At 31.6% G+C, this 25,777-nt stretch overlaps 1 protein-coding gene across 8 annotated transcripts in view; it reads left to right on the forward strand.

The window, feature by feature from the left end:
• LOC126735106 (extended synaptotagmin-2-like) overlaps positions 1–20,602 on the forward strand; it is a 30,869-nt gene extending 10,267 nt beyond the window's left edge. For 3 of the 8 annotated variants that reach the window (XM_050439021.1, XM_050439014.1, XM_050439022.1), the window contains 19 exons: positions 8,131–8,352; positions 10,738–10,932; positions 10,988–11,029; positions 11,093–11,218; positions 11,278–11,354; positions 11,923–11,992; positions 12,234–12,370; positions 12,539–12,659; positions 12,717–12,875; positions 12,931–13,016; positions 13,072–13,210; positions 16,788–16,874; positions 16,931–17,096; positions 17,151–17,293; positions 17,348–17,574; positions 19,864–19,950; positions 20,017–20,113; positions 20,173–20,307; positions 20,359–20,602. In XM_050439021.1, the coding sequence (XP_050294978.1) occupies positions 8,140–8,352; positions 10,738–10,932; positions 10,988–11,029; positions 11,093–11,218; positions 11,278–11,354; positions 11,923–11,992; positions 12,234–12,370; positions 12,539–12,659; positions 12,717–12,875; positions 12,931–13,016; positions 13,072–13,210; positions 16,788–16,874; positions 16,931–17,096; positions 17,151–17,293; positions 17,348–17,574; positions 19,864–19,950; positions 20,017–20,113; positions 20,173–20,307; positions 20,359–20,445 (2,394 nt within the window). In that variant the 5' untranslated portion in view covers positions 8,131–8,139 and the 3' untranslated portion in view covers positions 20,446–20,602. The other 5 variants (XM_050439019.1, XM_050439020.1, XM_050439016.1 and 2 more) reach the window with 4 other exon arrangements.
• Positions 20,603–25,777: the final 5,175 nt, after the last annotated feature.

A 25,777-nucleotide genomic window follows, 5' to 3' on the forward strand; every position in this document is an offset into this window, starting at 1 on the left:
AAAAAATAGAACTCTCTGACAAGCTCCCTTCACCAGTTTTTTTCCACCTACATTAAAATTTATTTCGTTATATAATAAAAGAACATAAAAAACTTTGGAACGCAAACATCCAAAAAAGGGATCTGACTTTTTGAACTAAAATAAATGAGGTTTATAAACATCAGCGCTTCTTGCTCCACTTTTTTCTGACTGTCTAATTTTTGCTAGCTCTGAATTATAGGAAGTGGGGTAATTTTTTATCTTTGACTTTATGTCGCTTATATTTAAGTAGAGCTTATATTTTAGTAGAAACCTGTATGCATTTTTACAGATATTTACATTATGGTACTTCTCCTTGATGTTCGTCTTTCCACTAAAAAGTCATTTTGCATATCAAAACATACATGTGCTCAATTTCAGAATGTATGCAACTGCGTTTGGATTGTATGCAATGTCTATAGGATACGAAGAACAAGTTTATACTTGACACTAACCGTTCACTGCATAGGAATTTTCCAGCCGGTTCATTGAAACACCGCCTACTTTCTTCACTTCACTTTGGATTTGTATCTTGGATGACATGTAGGTAAAAACTATGTTTACACCTTTCATTGTGGATAAAGCAGTGTATATCTTAAGAAAATAATCTAAATTTGCCTTTAGTTACAACTTTGAAGCCTTGCGTTTTATAGCTTGAATCCTACGCACGATGCAACGGTGTGTACGTATCCTCTTGCGCTTAAGGCAAGGCGCACATTGAGACACATGCGACGCAACCCACGCAGAGCAGCACAAGCCTCGAAGTCCACGAAATTCGTGGGATGTGTCGGCTGAACGCATATTGTTACACAAGCTGTGTTGTTTCCTGCGTAGTAGGTAGTTTTCTTAAATTAATAATCATGGAAAATTTATTACTAGGCTTAAGTTCTTGAGTCAGATTCGGACGCCGATTGGGAAACAGAAGTTTTGCTATACGACCTATCAAAAAAAAGGAAGAAATCATATTGGTAAAAGTAATTACATGAAAAAAAGGCAAAGTCATGGCGAATTTAATCTGGCATCTGAATTCTCGGACTCAAAGTTTAGAAATTATTTTCGACTAAATAAAAATCAGTTTGATGAAGTTACAATATAATAGAAGAGACAATTTATACTGAAGGTTCTAATGCCCAGACATCCATAGGAACAAGAGAAAAACTAGCTGTATTCTTAAGGTAAGAAATTTATTTAATGTAAACTAAAAATTTATTTATTTAAAAAAAATTAAACTGGAATGCATTTTTGTTAAACTGAAAAGTTATGAAAAAATGATGCGGTGTCTTTGGACTGCGCACTGACTGTCTCTGGTGTCTCTGTACCAGGAGACTGTAGGAGTGTGCTAGTAAAAGATGAGTAAGAAGCATGGCAGTATGATGTTGAAGGGCTGCAGGTTCCCTGAGGTATTGGTTGAAGCTGGTGCAAAATTGGAGTCTGAGAACCAGTTTGTGAAAAATTTTGAAGTGAAGAAGTGCCTTACTGTAAATATTCAGCTTCTACTTTTGACACTGCTTGATATACTCTATTTCTTATAACATGTTGGTACGTAGCAGGCATTTCCCTTGTTATTTCATACATGGCCAAAAAAACTTTTGAAGTCCATCACGTTGAGGCGTTACTGCCTCTTCACTGGCTTTTTTTCTTTCAATTACCCGTTCTTCAGCTCTTTTTTCCCGCCGAATCATCGATTTCTTCAGTATGCCGGCTATATCATCTTTTTTCATTCGCTTATTTTTCTGAACAATAGTGTCCGACATTGATTTAAAAATACCAGAATTACTTATTGTATTTTTATTTAGCAAATGTTCGGTTTCCGTATTCTCCTCTGCGGACAAGTTTACAGTGTTTTCATTTTCAAGAACTGAAGTATCACTGTCTGCATTTTGAGACAAATCCTGTGTTTGTTCTTCTTCGCTTTCGCGATCTAGGTTACCCTCGCGTGGTCGATTTCCCATATAAGGGACTAGAAAATCCATTTGCTTGGTGGTATATGGTATTTCCAGGGTTTTATCACGGATGCAGCAGATCCACTTTTAAAAGTATTTTTCTGTCTACGTAATGCTTCACGATGACAACCTCGCAATTTTAGCCAACTTTGTTTTGCCTCGCTTCCTGCAATAAAATATGAACATTTTTAGATTTAACTATTATAACATTTCTTCTTTATAAAATAATATCGATGTTTTTTTCATTTACAGGTATTTGGCGTCGGGAGACAGTTACTAAAGTATAGCCTATAGCTACAGATTGGGCGATCGCACGGTTTCCAATATCGTTCTTGAAGTATCAAAAGCTATTTGGGAAAATATGCAATCCGTATATTTACCACAGCCCACAACTGAAATGTGGCAAAAAATATCTTTGGAGTTTGAAGACAAATGGCACTTCCCGCATTGCGTAGGAGCCGTTGACGGTAAACATATAGTTAAAGAAACCGTCAAAAACGGGATCCTCATACTATAACTATAAACATAATTTTCCCATTGTCTTAATGGCGAGTGTTGATGCTAACTATAGGTTTACAATAATAGATATTGGATCAATGGGAAGATTTAGCGATGGAAATATTTTTTCTAGTAGTCCATTAGGAAAAAAAATAGCAAACAAAACTTTGAATCTACCGGAACCCAGTGAACTACCAACAGTTGAAGGACTTTTGCCTTATGTTTTCGTAGGGGATGAGGCATTTCCTTTAACACAAAATTTTATGAGACCCTATCCAAGAAGAAACGTGCTTGGTAATTACAACACTAAAGTATTTAATTACAGATTGTCACGAGCGCGCCAGTGTGCAGAATGTGCTTTTGGAATTCTAGCTTCGCGATTTCGTATTTTCAAAAAAGCATTTGAAATAAAAGTGGACAGTATCGTGAAAGCAGCTTGTATATTACACAACTATTTGACAAAAGAAAAGGTAAATACTTTGAACGAACAACTAGAAGAAATGCCTACATCTCAGTTACTTCCCTTACGATCAACAAATAGTAGAAGTTCATTGAATGCTTTTGCGGTGAGAGAAAAGTTTACAGCGTATTTCAACACGGATGGTAATGTACCCTGGCAAGAGCAAAGTGTTCGAAGAGGAAAATTTTAAATTCATAACGAAAAATATCGCATCATCCAACAAATTTTCGACAGCAATGTTTTGAGTTTGTATGTATACCGTAAAATGTTTTTTATTTAAAAATAAAACATCATAAACTATCCTAAATTGTTTTTATCTGTATATTGTATTATGTACTTACCGGTTTTTAATTAACCATGTTTAGCAATCGTGTTCCAGATGTCATCTTTTAGTTTGGATTTCATATATGAGGGATCATTTGTATCATATAGAACAGGAAATTTTCTGACAGCCTCAATAAGTTCTTCCCGCATTGTTTTGCAATTATTTTGCCACAGTCGCTCACGAAATCCGTGTCTCGAACACTGGGCGACACACGTTTTGTTTGGCACATTCGTGGCTTAAGCTGTGTTGCGTCCTAATATGCGGGCGTGCAATGCTAACTACATGATACAAAAACGTGGCGTGTGCTGCCCTGCGTGGGTTGCGTCGCGTGTGTCTCAATGTGCGCCTTGCCTAAATAACTGATTGGTAATTGCCCTGTTGCAAAGCCCAATATCGAAAGAAGAGAGAGAGAGAGCGAGAGAAACTTCCCTTGTATTCACAAAACATGTTTTGTTGTGTTTTATATTTACAATTTTCCTATTTGTTTGTTTACATTTAAGTTATCTATTTTATTATGACATCATATTTATTTTGAATTGGATAATTATTGGTAAGACATGGGACTGATTCTCACCGCCCGTATGCAATTATCGATGACCTTATGGGTTGTTGAAATGTTTTATTTTACGAAACCCAACCTATTTTTGGTTAGAATGTGATAGATACTTTCAAAACTCGTTGGTGTATTTCTACATTGTGGATAATAACATATTGTGTTTTTTTACAATTTAGGTAAATGTAACCGTCGTAAATACCCAGGATTAAGGTTTCTGATAACCTATCTATATTTTTGAACTATTTATTTTGTGAACAGTAAAGCCTGCACCTTAAATTTCATCGAAGTACCTTTTTAAATTTATTTCACAGAACACAAATATAGATTTATTTATTTAAAGAACAGTGCTGTTGTAGGTATGTATTTATTTTGGTAACTCACCTATGATACAATTTTTAATTGCTACATTTAGTTGAAGTATAAAAAATAGGTGACTTTTCATTCATCTTTCCAATATTCATAAAAAATTAAACCTATTTGTTTTCAAGATAGTAGTTTCTTTATTTAAAGTAAAAAATGATTATCATACATTGCTATTCTTTACATCAGTTGCTATTTTGTATCCAAACAACAGATTTTTAGGTGGTCTCAGAGGACTAAATCAAGAGGTGGTATGTCTGGAGATCCAGGAGGCAATTTCTATAGGAACTCTTCATAGAAAATGTAATCAATTTTCTTCTAAAAATAAATTGCTGTGCATCTCTCTAATTCATGATCAGAGGTTCCATATAATTTTCTAGCATGTTAGCATAAATTTTGCCATTTAAATTTCCTTCTTTAAATGTTATTTCTTGTCCAAACAGTATCAAATTAAAAATCCAATGTAATAATTCTAGTAACAGTAACATTTCACCTTTTAAAATAAAAATAAGAAAATTGTAATTTTCTCTTGTAATTTTTATTGTAATTTTTTCTAGGTCTGAATAAACAAAAGTAATAAAATGTTTAATAGTTTCAAGATGAATGCTATAATAATAGTAATAAGAATTTTCTTAAATATTTAATAAATTAATAATACAAATATAATTGTAATTTATTGTATTTATTAATTAAATTTAATTCAAGTTTTATTTAATGACCAAAAAACTACTACATTGAAGGTATTGATTGATAGATATTGTACTATTGAAGGTTGCTTGCCAATGCTTAAAATAAACTTAGATTAAACTGACAAGCATTACCAAATCGCTTACCAATCAGTCTTTTGCAACAGAGTTGCAAAATTTTTCCTTATTCCAAGACAAAACTTTATCATTTTAGCTTTAGCAAGCATTTTATTTTCTAAACTACCTACTTGTTTTCTTTATAAACCAATATTTTCCAAAACAATAAAAATATTGGTTGAATTAGGACCTTCAAAGAAAGTACCAGAAAACATACAATTTTTAATTAACCTGTCAAATTTATGGAATTGAAATGATATCATAAACTCAAATTGTAAAGAATAAAGATAAAGAAGTATGGCAAAAGAGGAAATCCAGAGTAGTGTATTGCTCATAGAAAATAAATCTAGACAGATGTGGCCAATTATTATTTAAACCTGGATTTCCCACAGATCAATGTAATTAATATTTTTCAAGCATTCTTTTGGATATAGCCAAAAAATTGCCGTCAGATAAGACTAATCCAATATAGCTCATTATAACTCTCAAAATCTATGCTCCTAGGGCCCTGCACTGAACAGTAGGTTTCTTCATTGTTAATGAATCTGTCAAAGAGTAATTCAAAGGATGTTTATGAACTAAGCAATAAGCTTCTGATGAGTAATAAATGTGGCATTTTACATCCTATGATGATCATAGTAAATGGCTGCTTTTATAAAGGTATTTTTCTATATTGCCTTAAGACATTTATACCATGGCTCTATTTTGAAAACAGAGTAAATAATTACAGACCAATCCCTACATGGTTTCCACTCTGGGTAAGGTGATGGGATTTGGAAGATGATTGTTGGAGTTTTCAAATAAAAATAAGTTTTTTGCTCCCTGTCAGTTTGGTTTCTGAAAGGGGCTGTCCATAATTGATGCCATTATGACTCTGGTTACATAGTGGTTAAGGATTTTGAGATAGAGGAATAGGCCACATGGCTTTCTGTGACCTCTAAAAGATCTTTGATTGTGTCTTGTCTCTCTACTTTACTTAAGTCATATTTATCAAATAGTTGTTAAGTTTGAGGGAGAAAGATCATCATCACTACCAGTGCAGGTTGGGTTGCTCAGGGATCTGTTTTTGTGTTCATCATCTTTATGATATAGGTAAATGATCTCTTCCATAATATGTTTAACTCAGAGGAAACAACTGATGATACTGCATTTTATACATCTAGTGGGGAGGTGAAAATTCAAAATGAAGTTGCTTTGGCACAACAGTGTGTTTTGCACAACAATTTTAAGCTTTAATATGATGATTGATGATGTGTACATTTTTAGTAATCATATGTTTTATATTAATATGGTGTACCTATTTTAGAAGTGTATTTTTTTTAAGCGCTCATATTTTATAGTTTTAAAATTTTAAAATGTGCTTTATTATTGTACTCGTTAAAAGTATCCTTATATCTTTGATAATGCTAAAACATAAAGACTCATTTAAGTCCACATCCCATATCTAAAGACAAAACAATCTTAAAAGTTAAAATAGCATATATATATTATAAAACAAGGGAAGAAAAAGATCATATTCAAAACACTCACATTTTTTATTCATGTATTTAATGAGCCTTTGCTGTGGAACTGAAATAACATAACAGTTTTACCACTAACCACAATTCTTTATTTCCTTATATTCTTATAGTCAATTGTATAGTTGAGTATTGAATTATATATTGTTTAATTAGTGTTTAAACTTTGTTCAACCATACTTCCTTGAATTTTTCGCTCTATTAGTTACATCTTTAATATATAATTTTTTAATATAGTATTCTTCCTTCTCTATAGTATAACACTTCTAAGCAGAGAGAATAAAATAAAGAGTTCTGGTTGAAGATTGCACATTAAACAGGTATTTTTTTTAAGTTCTTTGTGGAATATTTAAATGTGTCCAAGTTATCAATTCTAGACAGTCTGATAATTGAATGATTAAATAATTGAATTATTTATAATTTTGTAGGACGTCTCTAAATCAATCCTCCTTTTTTTACACAATGACTCCTAGCTTAAAAGCAAGAAATGTAATGAACCTTTATTTATTTCAAAGGAGATGAAATGACGTTATCATTATCTTAGTTTAATAATACTTATGAGTATTGTTACCTAAGACAGGAGTAAATTCAACATCAAAACTTACGTGGTTCAAAACATTTTAGACAATTTTTCCAAACAAAGAATGTGATCCTAATGTGTGAATCAGAATTATTATTGTCTAAAGATAAAAATTCCGTCCCGGACAGCACGGCGGGTTGGTTGCCTGCTGTGCAGTCGTGAAGTCTTGGGTTCGAATCCCAGCGGTGGCATGGTTGTTGGCGTCTGTCTAATTTAGTATATAATTGTAATTTTGTGGCTAAAACACTTAGAAGGGTGCAAATTTGGGTATATCATTAAAACATTGAGATTGTAATTCTTTCAAATACCTGATAAAGTTTATTCTTTAATTATAGAAAGTATGATTCTTTAAGAAACAGTATTATATAATGTGAATGTTTTAAAATAAATTAATAATATGATATTAACATTTAACTTATTATAACAATTTCATTAATTTTAATCTTAGGGTATTTAAGTAATAATTCAAGGTGTATCATAAGTCATGGCCCTAACTGGAGAAGGTAATGAAGGATGTAATTTCTGATAGAAATTCCAATTCCTCACCATTTTTAAGCAATCAGATTAGCACAAAATGTTTTATATTCTTTTTGCAAAAAAAAACATTTATTTCTATTAAAATAACAAAAATTAAAGGAGGAATTGGGCTCCACGTTAAACGATCAGAATTGACCTCCGCCGCCATTGTCTACCTCAGTTTGGACTATGTCGACCATATTGATTAGTGCGAATTTATTTAAGTACAAATAACTAAATGTCAAAATAAACTCATCTCATTTACTTTTCACTAGACCTATTACTAAATGCAAAGTTATAATACTAATGCACATTAATATTGTTTTTAAACTGATCAAACTCCAGACACAAATCCACATGAATTTAAATTAACGGTTTTGAAGAAAAAAATTTTTTTATAGCAAGATGTATTTCAATTGTGCTATATAATATTATTAACATTTAATTAACCTAACGGTAATCGAATCTATGTTATTTGAAAAACCGTCCAATGTCGTGTCAATTAAAATCGAATCGACTCCCACATAAAAAAATAATTCGCATCTTATTTTTAGCGCGCAAAAATGCATGACTACGAAAAAAAACCGACAATAGATCCAGTCCAGGCGTCAGTCTGTCCGGAAAAGCCGCAGGATTTGGATTTAACTCCCGGGGAGCGCGCCGATGGGGTTCTGAATAAAACAAAACGCAAGAAAAGCATCGATTTTTCTAATGTTGACACCAACAGGCAATCTGATAACATGTATGTGAAAGTGGTTGTTCGTTTTTTGCAAAGAGTAAGTATTTTTATTTCATTTAATTAACTTATTGGGAAGAAAATATTTTGTTAAAAGTATGTGAAACATTTATGAAATGTATCGTTTTTAATTATTATGTTTATGTTTCTCAATAACTTAAGTTTGTAAATATTTTGAGGATCATAAATAATAATTATTTACTGCATATTATTAGGCACAAGATTTAAATGAATTTAACAGAAAATATACAGTGAGTCAAAATGAAACTCATTCACCTGCAAAATAGCTGCAAATCGCTGTATTAAATTTTTTATACCGAAGTTAAGACATTACAAATATTTCTGATATCCCTAAGCACGTAAAAGAAAATAATAAAAATATAAATTTATACAAAAAATAAGACAGGTAATCACAAACTAATATTTTATTCAAAAAACTACACCTCAAGATGAAACTCATACGCTAATACAGCATGTTTATTTAAAACATTGCATTTTATTTTTTGCATTCTTTTAAGTAAATGCGGCATTTTGTAAAGATTTATAGTTAGTTTGTCAGTGGTTTAGGACAAACTTCGGTATCAGAAAGAAGGTTGATTATTTTTTTATCATACTACCATAGTCGAGTCAAAAATAATTACCATAGTCGAACCGCTAGGGGAAAGCCCTTTGAAAGTAAGGTAAAATAAGCAAAAAAGAATACATTTTGCCAAAGAACACCAACATGTTACTTTTGAGTTCTGGAAAATGGTCAGATAAAGAGATTAAATTTAGCCTCTTTGCATGAGGGACGTGTCACAGTGTGAAAATAACCCAACGACGAACTACTTCAGAAAAATGTCGAAAACAGCGACAGTGAAACATGGTGGGAATTCAGTGATGGTATGGGGCAGTATGGCAGCTACAGGTGTGGGCAATTTGTATTTTATAGACGGTATTAAAAACAAAGAAGTCTACCTTGACATTTTTAAGACAAAATCTTAAGAAAAATGCTGAAATGTTCAAAATTAATGCAACTCTTGCTTTTATCAAAACAACAACCCCAAATATAACTCATATGAAGTAAGGAGTTGGCTTCTATGTAATTGTCCCAAAGTATTGGTATACATCCCCAATCACCCAACCTAAATGTGATTGAAAATCACATGGAAAAAAAAATTAGAACACATAATATTTATAATATTTCTAATATCCAGGATCCTTAACAAGCTTTATGCGAAGAATGTGAATTATTGTGAAAAATTAGTTATTGTATATTAGTGCCAACCAGGTTGCAGGGTGTCATAAAGAGTAAAGGATCATCTTCTTTTTTCCAGTTTTTTTATACATTTACTATTTTCCTTTATGCCATTAAGAATATTAGAAATATTTTTTGAATGTCATAACTTTCTTATAACTAATGTAATATATCGATTTGTGATTATTTCACAGGTGTATGAGTTTCGTTTTGAACCACTGTATGTTGATCTAGTGTTTTAAGGTATATTTTGTACGGTGGGATATAATTTATTAAAAAGTAACATATGGTCGCAATATTGAATTATTTGCCAGCAACTTAACTATTCTTAAATATTTAAAAGTCATGTTAACCAGAGAATCATAAGTTTGTAGTTTGTTTAAACTAAAATACAAAAACGTGCTTCTTCACTTTTTCTAAGGCAAAATTCAACATGAGATTTATATAATTATATTTAATAATTTTTTTAACATACTTTTCTATGTTGTATAAAGCCTTAAAGATTTCCATATTTTTTGAAAATACTTCACACAATGCAAATTAGAGATGCAACAATTTTGACAAAGATGTCTCTACATCTACTTGATTTTTTATATTTTTTCATCTATCTTATTTAATTTGATAAACACGACATTTGGTTACTCAAAGTTAATAAAGATATTTACTATTGATAGCTAAGAATCTTCCTTTAGAGAAAAATTATTATTTTTTTTATAAAGGTTTCCAATTTATTATCTTATATATATTGCCATCTTTATTGTTCGATATGTTTTATTAATTTGTCATCATTATCGTCTTCATTTCATCATGGTCTTATTTTCAATTTTCCTTTTTATTTATATTAATGATTTTTAAATCTTGGCCCTCTTGTCCCCAAAAAAATACTAAAAAAAATTTACTAAATATTCTATTAAATTTAGTAGGGTATTTAATTGAATTAGTAGGTATATATATGATTACAGATATAAGTCATTATTTAATTTAATAAGATGTGATTTTACAAATATTTCATTCAGCAAATTATAAATAATAGCCAAAGAGGCAGGTGCTAGTAAATCAATTTAAATAGACCATACATTTATTTATTGTTGTAGAATGTTGTCAGTATGCAATCAGGTATTTAAGAAAATGTTGTAATTTACAATTGCCCTTTAATATAGTATGCTATAATACTTTTTATATTTTCAGGTTTCTCTTCTCTTTTTGGGCTACCTATTATGTTACTTTAATTATTCCCTAATTCTACCGCTAATTCTCATTTGCACCTTAGTATGGTTTGAAAATGCAAAATCAAAGAAAAAAGAAAGGATCAAAAAAAAAGTTTTGTCCAGCAGCATGACGAAAGAAGAGATTATAAACGTTGTTAAAGATCTCCCTTCCTGGGTAAGAATTGTATGTTCTGCATAAACAGTAATTATTGTTTAATACATTTTAACAGGTAAATTTTCCTGACAGAGAGCGAGCAGAATGGTTAAATGAGGTAAATCAGTTTCAATTTATTTTTAACCTTAATTTATTAAGGTCAATCGTTGCACCTTTCCAGATAGTTCATCAATTGTGGCCCAACGTAAAAAGCTACATAGTAAAATATTGCAGGGGCAAAATTCAGACAAACATCAGAAAGAAATTCGACTCATTCCGTTTCGAGGATATTGATTTCGGGAACACAGTGAGTGAAATATGTTTTGCTAAATAAAGAATGATAATTTTAAAATGAAATATTTTTAGCCTCCGAAAATAGATGGAATTAAAGTTTATCATCAGGCTATGACCAAAGATTCAATTATAATTGATTTCGAAGTTTTGTGAGTAACAGCAATGTATATTTATCTCTAGTTTAATATACTGTGCTTTAATTTCGAAACGGACCACCCTTAATAACTTCATTAAAAAAAAAAAACACACGTCAATTTAGATATACAGGGGGACGTCTAATTTAATATTATGACAAAGTTCTGTCAATCACTTCCAGCTAAGCTCAATTTGATATGTCAAATGGGAATCTCCATCGTGTGATACCTCATTGTAAGCAGCATTAAAATCTCTATTCAACTGTGCTAAACAAATTAAATCGGTTGACGCAACAGCGAATAGTGTCAGCGGACAATGGTATGTCAAATGGCTATCCTATAGTATGATACATCATTTTAAAGGGCATACAAGGTTTTTTTTTAAGGATGGTTCGTTTTGAAATAAAAGCACTGATGTATAAGGTATTCTAGAAGCTCTATCGTAAACTTTGAGAAATAACAGGATAAACATTAAATACCATTAACCAGAACCATTAACTCACCTGATTTATTAAAGTCTAACCTGTATTTATTTATATATTAAATATTTCTACATAAAATCTATAATAATAATTTTTTTTAGTTATGATGGAGATTGTTCTATAAATTTTTCCATGTCGGGAGCAGAAATAGGTCGTATCAAAGATTTTCAAGTAAGATTATGTGAAATATTATTTAAATATTATGGCGCATAAAACGTTTGAGGCAGTTATCGCTATTTCTGCAAAAAAAACCTAAACATATAGCATTCATTGATTCTTTAGATATTTATGTCGTTAGACAAGGCTAGCAATAATATGTATGGGCACTTTATGACGCGCACAGAGTTTTCAAATTAGTAAATTAAAAAATATGTCTTAAAAAAATTATTTTCTTTATTTCACTCATTTTTAGATGGGAGTTGAAATCAGGGTAGTTCTAAAACCATTGTTATTCAGACCTCCCCTAATTGGAGGAGTTCAATTTTTTTTTCTCAATATTCCAGATATTGACTTTGAATTGGAAGGAATCAGTGGTATACCAGGTTTCAGGTAAGGCAAAGCTTTTTAAATATAAATAACTTAAGTCTTTTTTACTTAGTCGTTATTCATCTTATTTCAATTTTTTTCGTACCGGAATTTTTTCCTAAATCTAATTAAATCAATTTTAGTTGATGGAATATGGTACTTCATATATATTATAATTTGTTTAATTTTTAGTTATTTCATACGTCTAAAAATTGAAGAAATCATAAACAAAAAGCTTGTATTTCCAAACAAAATTACCAAGAGATTCACTAAATCCATCGAAGCAGCCGAATTAAAGTCTATTGAAGCAGAAGTAAGAGCATAACTGGCATTATTTGCAAGTATTATACGTTTTTGTGTAAATTTCTAGGGTGTCTTAAGAGTGCACGTCTTTGAGGCAAAAGATTTGGAAAAAAAAGATGTGACTGGAAAAAGTGACCCTTATGTAATTTTAAACGTCGGTGCGCAAGAATTCAAGACACAAGTCATTAAAAGAGATTTAAACCCGCAATGGGATTATTATTGTGAGGTAAAATATTTTTTTCAGTTTGTAAAAGAGTTTGTTAACAATTTTTTATTTCTAGTTTATTATTTTGGACCCAGCAGCACAGCAATTATATTTTAAACTTTTTGACCAAGATAATTTTAATGAAGATGAATTTTTGGGGAGGTAATCTTAAGGTTTATTCTTTTTACTTCTTTTGCTTAAAATGTAATTGTTTTAGTGGAGCCATCGATATTTCTCAAGTTATCAAACCAGGAAAAAGAGATCAGTGGTTTACGTTGGAAAATGTGAAGCATGGAAAAATTCATTTTCGGTTTAGCTGGCTGGCTTTGACGGCCGATAAGAATGCTATTGATGCGGTAAGTTTTTAAGTAAGAGTATTAAAAAGTAGCTACTTTGGCAAAAACGGCTGCTAATGGCTGGTCAAAAAGCTATTCTTTCTTCTTTAGTTTCTTTTTAAAAATCTCTTGATTTTTAAGTTCCTAAGTGTTCTTTCCGTTATTTAGATTGATATCCAATATAGGCTTTTTCTTTGATAATAGTACTTAGTAGCAGATAAAAGAATTCATTAAAACCACTCTCGTCAGGAAGATGTGGAAAGTGTTTCTAAATCGTATACTGTAAACTACTTACTTGAGTTACCTAGTTTTGATAAAAACAAGCAACAGATGGATTTTTTACATACAATTAAAGACAATATACTAGAATGGGTTGATAGAATTAATGATTTTATTTGATTTTTGGTGTTCTATCAAAAAGGTAATCTACAATAGAAAAAGCCTTTAATTGTACAAATTAATTATGACATGCATCTATGGTGTTTGCTAATGTATGATCCGTATGACCAGTACTTTCCACCTTTTTATTTTTTTTTTCTAAAAGAAGACCTGGTATTGTGTATTGTAGCTATGACCAATCAAGGCTCGGCTATCGGCTTTAACATTGAAAACCTAGAAATCCAGGAAAACATGACACAGTGTTTTAGAAAAACGTTAAGGCAGACAATACTGCGTCATACATGTCCAAACGAGAAACAAAACTGTTATTTATTCAGATAGTGAAGGTGCAATAAAGACAAGCTCACACAAATCATAGGTTTAGAGATTTCTGTAGAAGCTATAGGTATTTATATATGTACAAGAGAGATAAACTAATATTCTCAGTAGTTCCGAGGTATTGCTATAAGTTTTTGCTTTTTAAAATTAAAAAAAAATTGTCCTAACAATGACACTCAACAACCTAAATGTTCTGTGAGAAAGAAACATCTGAACATATCCGCGTTAGTAAAACTGCGTGAATCTCTATGCAGGTTTAGATCAGAACGTAACCAAGAATCAATGTCGTTCCTGAGCAATAGAGAGATTTCATCTCAAATACAAAGATCCAAAAACGGAAATTAAAGTAAAATTAAAAAGTTTGGGTCATGGGTGGGATTCTAATCTGCATCTTTTACTTGTCCATTATAAATGCTTAACCAACAAAGCTAATGCAGGATTCAAATCCTGCGAAGAACACCACATTAGTTTTTCTTTTTATTTTAATACTAAAAATTCTGCCCGACAAACAAAAGTGCTTCTATCCGACAAATCGATTAAGCACCTTAAAATTAATACTTTTTAGATTCAAAAATCAGCTCATATGTTTTGATAACGATTGTAGTCTTTAATTATGTACAGTTGTTCGGCTTTAGGTGATTGACCTAATTGTAAGGTTGTAGAAGATCTCCTAAATCGAATCAAAATTAAATATTGTTAAACACAATACAGTTACTGTAATTTACTAATTAAAATAGCCTAAAATACAGAAAAGTAAACCACGTAAATAGATCAAAATATTTTGAAATTATCAGACATCACAATAAAGTTCTAAAAGATGCATCGTTACAAACCACAAATTTAAAAAGCTGCACTACACAGTATTCACAATCACAAGGAATTCACAATTCCAAATCATAGGGAATCCCCAAAAAATTCGCCGAGAAAATAGTAGGCCTTTGCAATCAACAACCTTCACAACTGTCTTTTGAACATTCTTAGGGATAGGGAGTGTTTAATCAAGATGGGAACATGATTATACATATATTTTTTTCTTCTTGGGGTTCGTCTATTATGCCCGAAAACACCTCAGCCTAAAGGCTTATTGTGCTTACCCCGATATACATATATACTACCCAGCCTAGCCTCGCTGCCCTGTACCAGCCGGTACAGGTCTTTTGCTGCTGTGGTACCTAATGCTTCTGGGTTCAGTGTATCTCCCCAAATATTTGATGCCTTTTGCGGCACAAGATTTCGCAATTGCAAATTACATGTCGGACTATTTCTGGTTCCTTTTCGCACAAGGTCTCCATTATACACTCCAATTCTATTCAGGTGAAGACCCGTTCTGATACATATAAGTTATCTGAGTTTGTTCCTCCCAAATATAAGAAGGTCTTTAGTAATTTTTTCGTCTTTTTTTAAAGTTCATATACATGTTTTCTCTCTTCAGCTGTCTGATTTCTGTCTAGTGAGCTTGATGTTTTCTTTTCACCCAGTCCCTGATCTCAATGCGGAATGTGCTTCTTGGCACTCCTAGTGCAGGTTCTGGCCGGTGTAGGGGACCGTAGAGCCTTTTCTTGCAAGTTTATCGGCTTATTTATTTTCTGGAATACCTGTATGTCCCGGAATATAAGTTCGTTAGAAATGTTATAAGCCTAACTAAGTTGCGGTCTCCTAAGGTTTTCAGTTCCATTTCCAAACCAGTGTTGATAATATTGTCATAAAATATCGACTTTTTTGTTAAGATTGAGGTAGGCTGAGGAAGCCGAAGAAATCGGCTGCATGCTGAGTCAGGCATGTTAAGAAATATTTTCGCAGAAAGGCCATCTTCTCCTGAACTGTTTTTATTTTTAATCGATGATAAAGTGATTCTTAGTTCAGGTAGATCAGTTGGAAGGAATAAAAATGAGCTTGAAATTTTTACAGTCACTAAATAGCTCATTGGATCTGCTATACTGCACTAAAACCTGTTAAGTGTATCTGGGGAGGTTACGGGAGTAAGAACAGGGCGATGGGTGTTCTTCTGCCGTATACCAACATTCTTTTGGAGTGTTTTGACTGTTGTTAAGCCTGCTAGACTAGTAATTCCGTTTGGACAATTTTACTAAACGGCGAAATATGGAACGATATTTGACAAAATATTCATTGAAAACTGCAGATGAAGTAAATTTTCTAATCATATCGAGCGACCAGAGATCTCTTGAAGACACTATAAGCCCTTCAGTAAACCATGTTTTTTTCGATCGTTTCCTGGGTTTAGTTTTTGTAATAGGGAAAACCCTCATTAAAAAGTCCTAACATTTGTTTATAAAAGGGCCTTCAAATGAAGCAGCATGTCCCAGTTGGAAGTGGCACACAATCTGTTAAAGCAAGTATAATCTTTACTACTAAAAATACGACCAAAGTTTGTTAGCTGTTCACCTCGACATTCTGATTGCAAAATGTTTAAAAAATCGCTATATGATCAGACAATGCTGCGTTTTCAACTTTACAGCCAATTAGTTAACTGCAATAGTTGTAACACATAATATAGTCTATAATAAATAGTACAAGAACACATGCATGTGTAAGTTGTAACACTCCAGAAGGTGGCATATGCCAATAATACGCTAGAAAATTTAATGAAGCCTGGCTGAACAAAGTCAACTGTTCACTAACTCAACTATAGAATTGACTAAAATGGGGATAACGGTCCAATCCATTAAGAGTCTTGGTTAGTGGTAAAACTGTTCTGTGATTTGAGTGTCACACCAAAGGTTCGAACTATAGGACTAAACTGCGATATAACCAAGTAAAAGTAGATATAAAAAAAAAAAACCCGACGGATGAAAGAACAGTCACTTTCAAAAGATTTTTTTCTTGTTTTAAACTAACTACGTTAACACCGTTTTTCTTTCAGGCAGCAGAGGAAACAAAATTGTTAAAAATCGAAAATATTCACACGGCATTACTAACAATATACATCGAATCAGCATCTAACTTGCCGGTAAGTCAATGTAACCTCGTGTAGCGACTCAAAACCAATTTCACGTTTCTATGCAGAAAATAAAAGCCTACAAAAAGCCGGACCCCTATATTATCCTGACAGTTGGTAAGAATCAAACTAAAAGCAGGACGAAAAAGCATACTTGTAACCCCATATGGGACCAAGGCTTTTATTTATTAGTGAGAAACCCTAGGAATGATTCTTTGATCGTGACTATAATTGGTAAAAACTTTAATTTTAATAACTTTTTTGTACCTATTTTTTTTTCAAAAATAGATAAACAGTCTGACAGCACCTTGGACAAAATGGTGTACAGTATTAAAGATCTTTTGGACCAGCCAGGTATGCAGATTAGCAAAGAAGAGTTTCCATTACGTCTTAATTCAGAAAGCAAAATTACTATTTCTTTACAACTGAGAGTAAGTAATCGCATCATATACATAATAACAACATCCAGAAGCTTTTTACTTCAGATTTTGCACAACGCAGAATTCGAACCAGAAGATTCAGAAACGGACTCTGATGATGACTCTGTAAAGGAGTCGAAATCATTGGGCACCTTGACAAAAGAACAATTATTTAACGATTCGCCTAAAACATCAAGACACAGTTCTGTTGAGGAGCAAATGGAAAAATTTCAACGATCTGAATTTAGTGCTTTGAACGCATCACCGACATTTAAAACTGCTAGGTTTTCACAGTAAGTAATTATAACATATTTCTGTTCAATTATACCAACAATTTGGGTTTGGTAATGATATTTTTTAATTTGAAATTAGTTTAATAATGAATTTTGTATATGGTTGTTAATCTACAGTTTAAAAATGCATAAATTTATGTAGTTTATTATAGCTCTATATTATTTAAAATTTTTATCATAGAAAAATAATATCAAGATCATATTATCTGATTTACGGAGTGATTAAATATTGATTATTTTGAGGTTTTGAACAATACTTTTTTTCATCTAGTTAAACCTGAAAAATCCCGAAATCCTAACAAATGTAATTTTTTATTGATGATATTCGAGTACATTTTCATTTCCTTGCCCAGTTTAGAAATCAATGCTTGAGTGAGCCAGAAAATGATTTTTATCTACTTTTACAATACTTTGGGAGCTATAAGAATTGGCTTACCTTAGAGGATATTAAGAAAAGTTTGTGCAGCAGAGTGCTTTTGTGTTTAAAAGCGGTAGACATTAGTAAAATCTAATTTTCTAGGAACTTGAACTTATGAACTTCCATTGTCCTTATTTTAAATTTACCACGACGTTTTGGTTGGAAAGTATCTCCAACCATTATCCAGTGTAAACTAACAATAATAATATTCTACAGTCTTATATGTGTGTCCTGACAGTAAGGGTCTCCAGATATTGAGAATATCAACACTTGCCTGGCTGAAGATTCTTTGTCTTTGCGTGATCTAAGTTGGTTTCAGGAATCTTGTCTTCCATTATTGCTTCTTGCAGAAGATCTTTGTTTCTGTTCAATTTATGTTGTGGCCAAGCGTGTTCTACTATTGCTGATCTGGGAACCTCTTCTGTTCGGGACTACGAATTTTGTTATGAGATAAAAAGTACTCTGAACCAATTGGTAAAGAAACCCCTAAATCTACAATAGGTTAGCCAATGACACCCACAAACACCCATGAGTTTCCACAAACTTCCTCGTTTTCTAGTGTTGGGTTTTGCACAAAATGTGGTAGGACATTGTGGCACTCTCAGGTGTTTCTGATCAGGAAACTCCTCCTGTGAGTGCCTATTTTCGATATTCTTTGACTCTTATGAGTCAAAGAATATTAAATCGAATATGATAGAGGGCGTTGAGTTGTCGAATTCACAGGGTCATGGAGCTAGAGACATATTGGAATATTGAAAAAGTTGACTACTAGCAAAAGATCCAAGGAGGGAACAATCTACAGAGCACGAAAGAAGTATTCTGCATCTTTGCCTGATATAGTGCGCACTAATCATCACAGTGATCCAAAATTTACAAAAAACTGATGCCTCTACGAATTATAATTAGTTCAAAGAATTAATTAGTTCATTAACCTTGGAACTTTTCAAATATCTTTTAGGCATCCTTAAGCCTTTACAAAAAAATGCCTAGTTTTTCGTTAGAAATTAAGAAATGCCATCAAAGTCTCTCAATATAAACCTTAATCAACTTAGAAACTACTCTTTGAGATGTGGATGACATGTCATTTAATATCGGGAAGACACCTTTATCATACAGTATCAAATCTGGGTCCGCATATTTAATGAGGCTCCTTTAACTTTACGTCGGGATTCTGTCCGTACGTCTGGAAGTCCGTAACGTTTTTATACATACTTCTACAGGCTAAAGTTGATTTCCCTTGTTTGTTGCAACAAATATATTTCCACGTTTTCCGTACATGCAATAGATATCAACCTACCTTTTCTCTCCCTCGTATGAGATCAAATTTACGTAGTCAAAATCCAATTCACAAAATGTGCTGCAATTTCAATAACATTTTCTTACTTTGTGAGTCTCCAACCATAATTAGGCATCTACATGCCTCGTTGGATTATCCTTAACTTAGCCTATTCCCTGACAATAAATATACTCTTACTTTAGTGTTAAGTTTCATATTCACATATTTTTATTTAAAAAAAAAAAATGGGACAGGGGAGGACCAACTCTTTCCACTTCACCACTTTTGTCTTCTCTTGTCCAGTTTGCTCAATCATGTGGTTGTAGTAAATTATTTAGATCAGAGTAATATTTCCAGATCACCCTTTCAACTATTTTATACTTTATAAAATTATTTCTAATAACATACCACTATTATATGTTTAGATGCTATTAAGCACGTTTTTAAAATTTTTGGTACCTAACCTTGTATATTTTTGCCTGAAGATTGCAGCAGTGATGACTGCAACATGACAAAAATCTATAAATATTGAGGTAAAAAAATATATCTTCACTTAGCACACTTTTATATAATTTTTAAGAATGATATATTGTAGGCGCCTGGATGAGAGAGGTCGCATAGAACTTACTATGGACTACAGCGAATTGAGGCAAAAACTTCTGGTAACCGTCCACAGAGTAGCGTAAGTCTAACCTGTATAATATGGGTGCCTGAACACATCGTTACATACAATATGCTATTTTTGCAGAAACTTACCATTAAAAAACCCCGGTGACATACCCGATCCTTATGTTAAGCTTAAATTAGATGGACCTGGAAATAGTCCGGTGAAATATCGAACTAAGGTTGAATTTGCATACAAAACGCTAGCCGCTTAACTTAATTTACATATTTTTTTTTTTAGGTTATTGTGGACTCGTGTGATCCAGAATATGAAGAAACATTCGAATACTTGCTCTCCATTTCAGAACTACCACACCAAAAATTGATAATCAGTGTGAAAAATAAGAAAATGTTTAGTTCTAGGGTGTTGGGACAAGTAAAAATTAATATTTATTTTATTTTCGCATTCATACAATTTTTTTTGCAGACAATTATTGAGCTAAAAAGTCTACAGCTCTTCCAAGAACCTGTTCGAGCATGGTACGATCTTCATGAAGAGGAAGTATCAGATTAACAATATCAAACACTTTTTCTCTCTAAAGCAGCTTATGCATATTTGAAAAATGCAGAATCTCTTAATTTTTGTTTTTTTTTTAAATGTTTTATTATCATTGTTTTTCTTGTATATTTTATATTTATATATATATATATATATATTTGTAAAACTGGCATTAAGTTACAGTTTGTTGCAATGCTTTGGTGACTGGCTTTAATTTATATTACTCATGGCTGAATAACCTCTATTTTTGCATATTTGATTTTAACGCTTTTTTAATAATACAGTTTACTATATTTAATTAACAAATAATTTGGTTAAAATGATTTTTTGAGTTTTTTTATTAGTTTTTATAATGTTTATTATACCATAAGTTTTGATACCTTTACACAACTATTTTATATACACAAATTTATTTATATACAAAACACATTTTAAATATATAATTTATATTAGTCTAAAAATTTGAATTATTCATCACATGAAAGAAAAACTCGCAGTTAAGAGGCAGCTTTCATTCCAGTCACAGCTTAACTGTGGTCGGTCATTTTATAAAAGAGAAAATATTTGAACATCTGAATTTTAAAAAATTAATAGGTAATTATGAAATAAAGTTTACTTGCTTTAGATTATGATATATTGGTAAGTGATGGTCAAAAATAAATTAGGTACAGGATGGCCCATTTTGCGAAAATACGGGATGTCTCCACAAATTCTAGTATTTTCTACAGAAGCTGTCAGATCAAAGTTAATTTTTTTCATATATTTTTAAATATACAGGGTACTCTACTGAAACATCAACTTGACCTATATATACCATAAAAAGACCTACCGAAAAAAATAGCATGTGTTAACATTGAATTAATAAATGAGGAGGTTTAGAGCAAAACCGAATAAATCCATCAAAAATGATTTTTGGAAAACTACTATTTTTCTGTAACGAGAAAAGTAGTATTTTTTTAATTTTTCTTACTAGCAAGCACTATTAGAGAAATCATGATAAAGCATTTCCTACAATATAAATTAAAAAAAAAATTAGTACAAAATAAAGTAAAAATGGATTTATTTGGTTTTGCTTGAAACAACAGGATTTATTTGATTTTGCTCACAACACTAACAGAAACATTATGGCAAAACCAACGGTGCATTTAAATATGAAGTGCAAACTCTTCTTCTAAACAGTCACACTCATTTTTTAGATCTTCCTCTTCCTTAGTTATATCCGCAGTATGTACAACTTGTTTATTTTCACATAACAGATTTTTGTATCACAAAAAAGTTTCGTCACTTTTTCACTCCTGTCCAAATTGCTTTTAAATATCTTTTCAAGTCGCCCAAAAACTCTATCTACTGGCATAAAACCGTGGCCTCTTACTGGGTAGGTAATACAAACTTTTGTGATATTTTCAGAAGAATACTTTAACAGCCAAAACATTAACATGCGAATCAAATGGGAATTTTTGCTCTATCCCCCACATCCATTGCAGAACAATATAATCTGGGTTATATTATCCAGTTCCAAGGATCAGGTCAAAGCAGAATGTCAGGGAATTTTCTGGCTCTTGCTTACCAAGCGCGTAAAACGCTTTTGCTCTTCTTTTATGAACTTGATATTCAGTCATATACTTGGTTTTCTCTCTTTGGCCTTTTTCAGACTTAATTAAATGCTTTAGACGCGTGCATTGGGAACAGGTATCAGAAGCCGGGGACGAAAATACAATATTACATTTTGTTAGAAAAACCTTTCTAAACATGTGGTAGCCAACTTGGTACTTACTTTCAGCCTGTTCATTATACATACGTTGTAACTTTTTAACGCTTAGATGGGCAGGTAAATACACCCTTTGAGATTTTTTCCGATTATAATGAGTTTCAGTGCCACGCAATTTACAAATGAATTCGCGTAATTGTCCAAACTTTTTGTTGAAATATGGTCACCTCCTCTTCGCTGTTTAGGACAGTCCCCTGAGTCAACAATCTTACATACTGTAAACAACCTGTAGTTTTTAACAACTGTTGCTGCCATAAAAAAGACCTGCAGACTTTAACTGCCTCTGCTGATCTATTCTTTTTAATTTTTAAAAAGAAGTTTGCAGCCCTTGTTCTTTGTCAAGAGTTATCTTTAACAGACCTCTTCCTTACAGTACCAGAAACGCTTATCATATGACAAAGTTTTACATCTTGAACACTGTTGTTTGCTACGCTATGCAGCTAGCTTCTTACATTTTTAATATCTGATATTTTAACATTTTGGCATCGATATGTTTTATTATCATATAAACAAGGACGCTTAAATTTCTTTGGGTCTATATCTGGATCTTCGTATCTAAAATAAAATAGATAATGTTAAAAAAAATGTAATTGCCTAAGAACTAATTTTTTTAATTTTAAAACTTTTATACTTAATCTTACCTTTCATGTTTTCCTCTTAGCTTTTTCGGGGCTTTTTCCCTTATTCTGCTCCCTTGATTGGCTTCTTCCACAGCTACTGAATCTTCCAAAAAATCTTCCTCCGTATTTTTTATTTAGGTCCTATTACTGCAGCTTGTATTTATTTTATTTAAAAACCACTAAAAGAACAGTTCAAATCAGAAATAATATACAGCACGACTACAACTCAACCACATCAATCAAACTACCGCACCCAATGTTTATGTTTACACTACTTACTGTACCGACTAACACATGGTCTCAAGGAATCAAGGACAAAATGACTGACCGCGCATGTTCAAATTTTTACGACATCGCTAGTGAATTAGTGATAGTGCCATCTATTATTCAAATTATGAATTTATATAATAAGATAAAGTAAGAAATTTTAAATAGAATTAATGTATTTTATGGATTTATTCGGGTTTGAACAAAAAGTGGATTTATTTGGTTTGGCATGAAAACATCAATATTGCCATTAAAATTAAGTAGGATTTATTCGTTTTTGCACGCCAATATTTAGCTGATATGATGTAATTCAGCAAGATTCGCCGCTAACTAAATTTTTGTAAAAAATGGATTTATTCGGTTTTGTTTCAAACGTCCTCAAATATATACAGAAAATTAAGTTAAAAAAAATATATATGAAACAGAAACTCTCTGTTTACATAGTTTTATAGTATTTTGCTCTAAAACCAAGGTTATGTAAATTTGCTTATTCTGAAAGTGACCTAGATTTTTCAATATCCTTATAGAGACATCATTAATAGGAAAAATAACTATTAATATAACAACCAGTAAAAAGTTATTTAAAGTTCGAGATGCGAAAAACCCTTCGTCAAAGTTTAATGCGCCATTCGGATATATAGAAATCAGTATTTTTCATTGAAATTGAAATTTCGAATTTTAATTAGACAATTGAAATAAAATATAAACCATTAATTCCGCAGAAATTCGAAAGTCAGATATATTCAATACCTAGATGGAACTGAATATAGAATACATGGACATCTTTGCTATCTCGTGCATTGCGAAATCTAAATCTTGTGTCTAAATCTAATTAATCTTGTGAAAAAAAAATTCTAAAAAGTTTTAATTGGCCCAATTATCTTTATTAATTGGCCCAATTATCTTTATTAATTGGCCCAATTATCTTAATTAACTTTTTGCTTTATCTTTGGTGTTACGAAATTCGGTGCAAATATTTTAAGTGCGTGTTGTTGGAATCTACATTTTTTTTGGTCAAAAGTTTTTTTTCAGTCTTTTTTTCCTATAAACATGTGTCATAAAATTACACTCCCTAGGGGCTTCAGTTATTGGTCAAATCTCCTGAAAATGTGCAAATCCTCATTTTCTTGGATGCTCTTGACATTTTTCGTCTCAAAAATGGTGTAAACCCAATTTTAGGGAAGGATTCAGGAAGGCTTAGCTATGGAGTCACATCTCATTTCATTTATTTCTATTTTAATAGTTTTTATGGGATTTAATAATGCCTTTCCCTTTCATTTCCCAGCGATTTCCTCGAAAACAAATAATTTTATGAAAAAAATGCAGAAGGCAAAAACTTTAGATTTTTTCATGGCAAAATGATGGTGTTGCCAAATTTTTAAATTTCTTATCAGAAACATAAGATAGGGGCCATGAGAAGGTTAAGCTCCCCTGAATCCTCCCCTAAAATTGGATTTACACGATTTTTAGGACGGAAAATAATTTTTAGCACACAAAAAATGAGGACTTGCAAATTTTCAGAAAATTTTATGCATAACTGTAGTCAGGGTTCCAAAAAAATCCACTTTCTTCTGTCTGAGGGAAGATATTTTAGGACACATGTTTATAAGGAAAAAAGTCTTATTTTGACTCCCAACAATATGCTCTTAAAATATTTGCTCCGAATTTTGTACCACCCTGTATTACTAGTTAGCAGTAACCAAAAAGCAACACGATTGTTAAAATACCGTTAATACACCAATAATAATAAAATTTTATAAAAAATAAATATAATTTGATTTACATTATACATTATTTCAATCAATTAAATCATATTGACGCTTTCTACAAGGAAACTAAAGTAAGAAAAGTGTATAATTATATGTCGGCCAGCAATCATGAGTCTTATAAATAATTTGACATATTTTAAAAACGGTTAGATATCTACTATATAATTGTACGTTTATAAAATAATTATACAGGTATACTGTACAATTCATACCAAATAACTTCGGCGTAACTCACGTTTGACGTAATTTAGTTGTCGACTGTATATTTATAATATGTTTTCGAGCGGCCAACTGACTATATAACGTTAAATTTCCCGCCCCTCGATTCTGTTAGTAAGAAATGACAAATTATTCTGTGTTTGTTTATTTGCATTTTGTCGTATAAGTAAATTTTGTTGTTTTAAGATTGAAACCCTCAACATTTAATCGAAAATCAGCAACGCTGAATTTGTTAGACTTGATGATGTGATTGATGTTTACGGCAGGAAATATAAGAAATGAGTCTAGAAATTTACCTGGAATAAAAATATGTAATAACACGCATGGAAAAAGAAGTTTATGGTAATCTCTTGGTAAAACTGATGGATTATACGTATATTATATATAACGTTTCTTTATTTTAAAGCAAATAGCTTTGGTATTTGCACCTCGTAGATCTTGAGATAACGGCGTGATCAAGATAAAATGTATCCCTATAAATAGGAGTTAAAATATATTCCTGGATTGCAATGCAATTGTAGCAATAAATAAATAAAACAACATTTCTAAGAAAAAATGGCACATATTATATTATGTACTTATGTATATTACATAGAGTTTGATAATCATCATTTTTTATGTAGTCTAAACTGTATATCTAAGTTCTCCTCTCATCACACAATATTTTTAATCATATATACTTTTATATAATTATTAAAAAAAGA

Source organism: Anthonomus grandis, chromosome 4 (assembly GCF_022605725.1).
Source record: "Anthonomus grandis grandis chromosome 4, icAntGran1.3, whole genome shotgun sequence".
NCBI classification, from domain to species: Eukaryota; Metazoa; Arthropoda; class Insecta; order Coleoptera; family Curculionidae; genus Anthonomus; species Anthonomus grandis.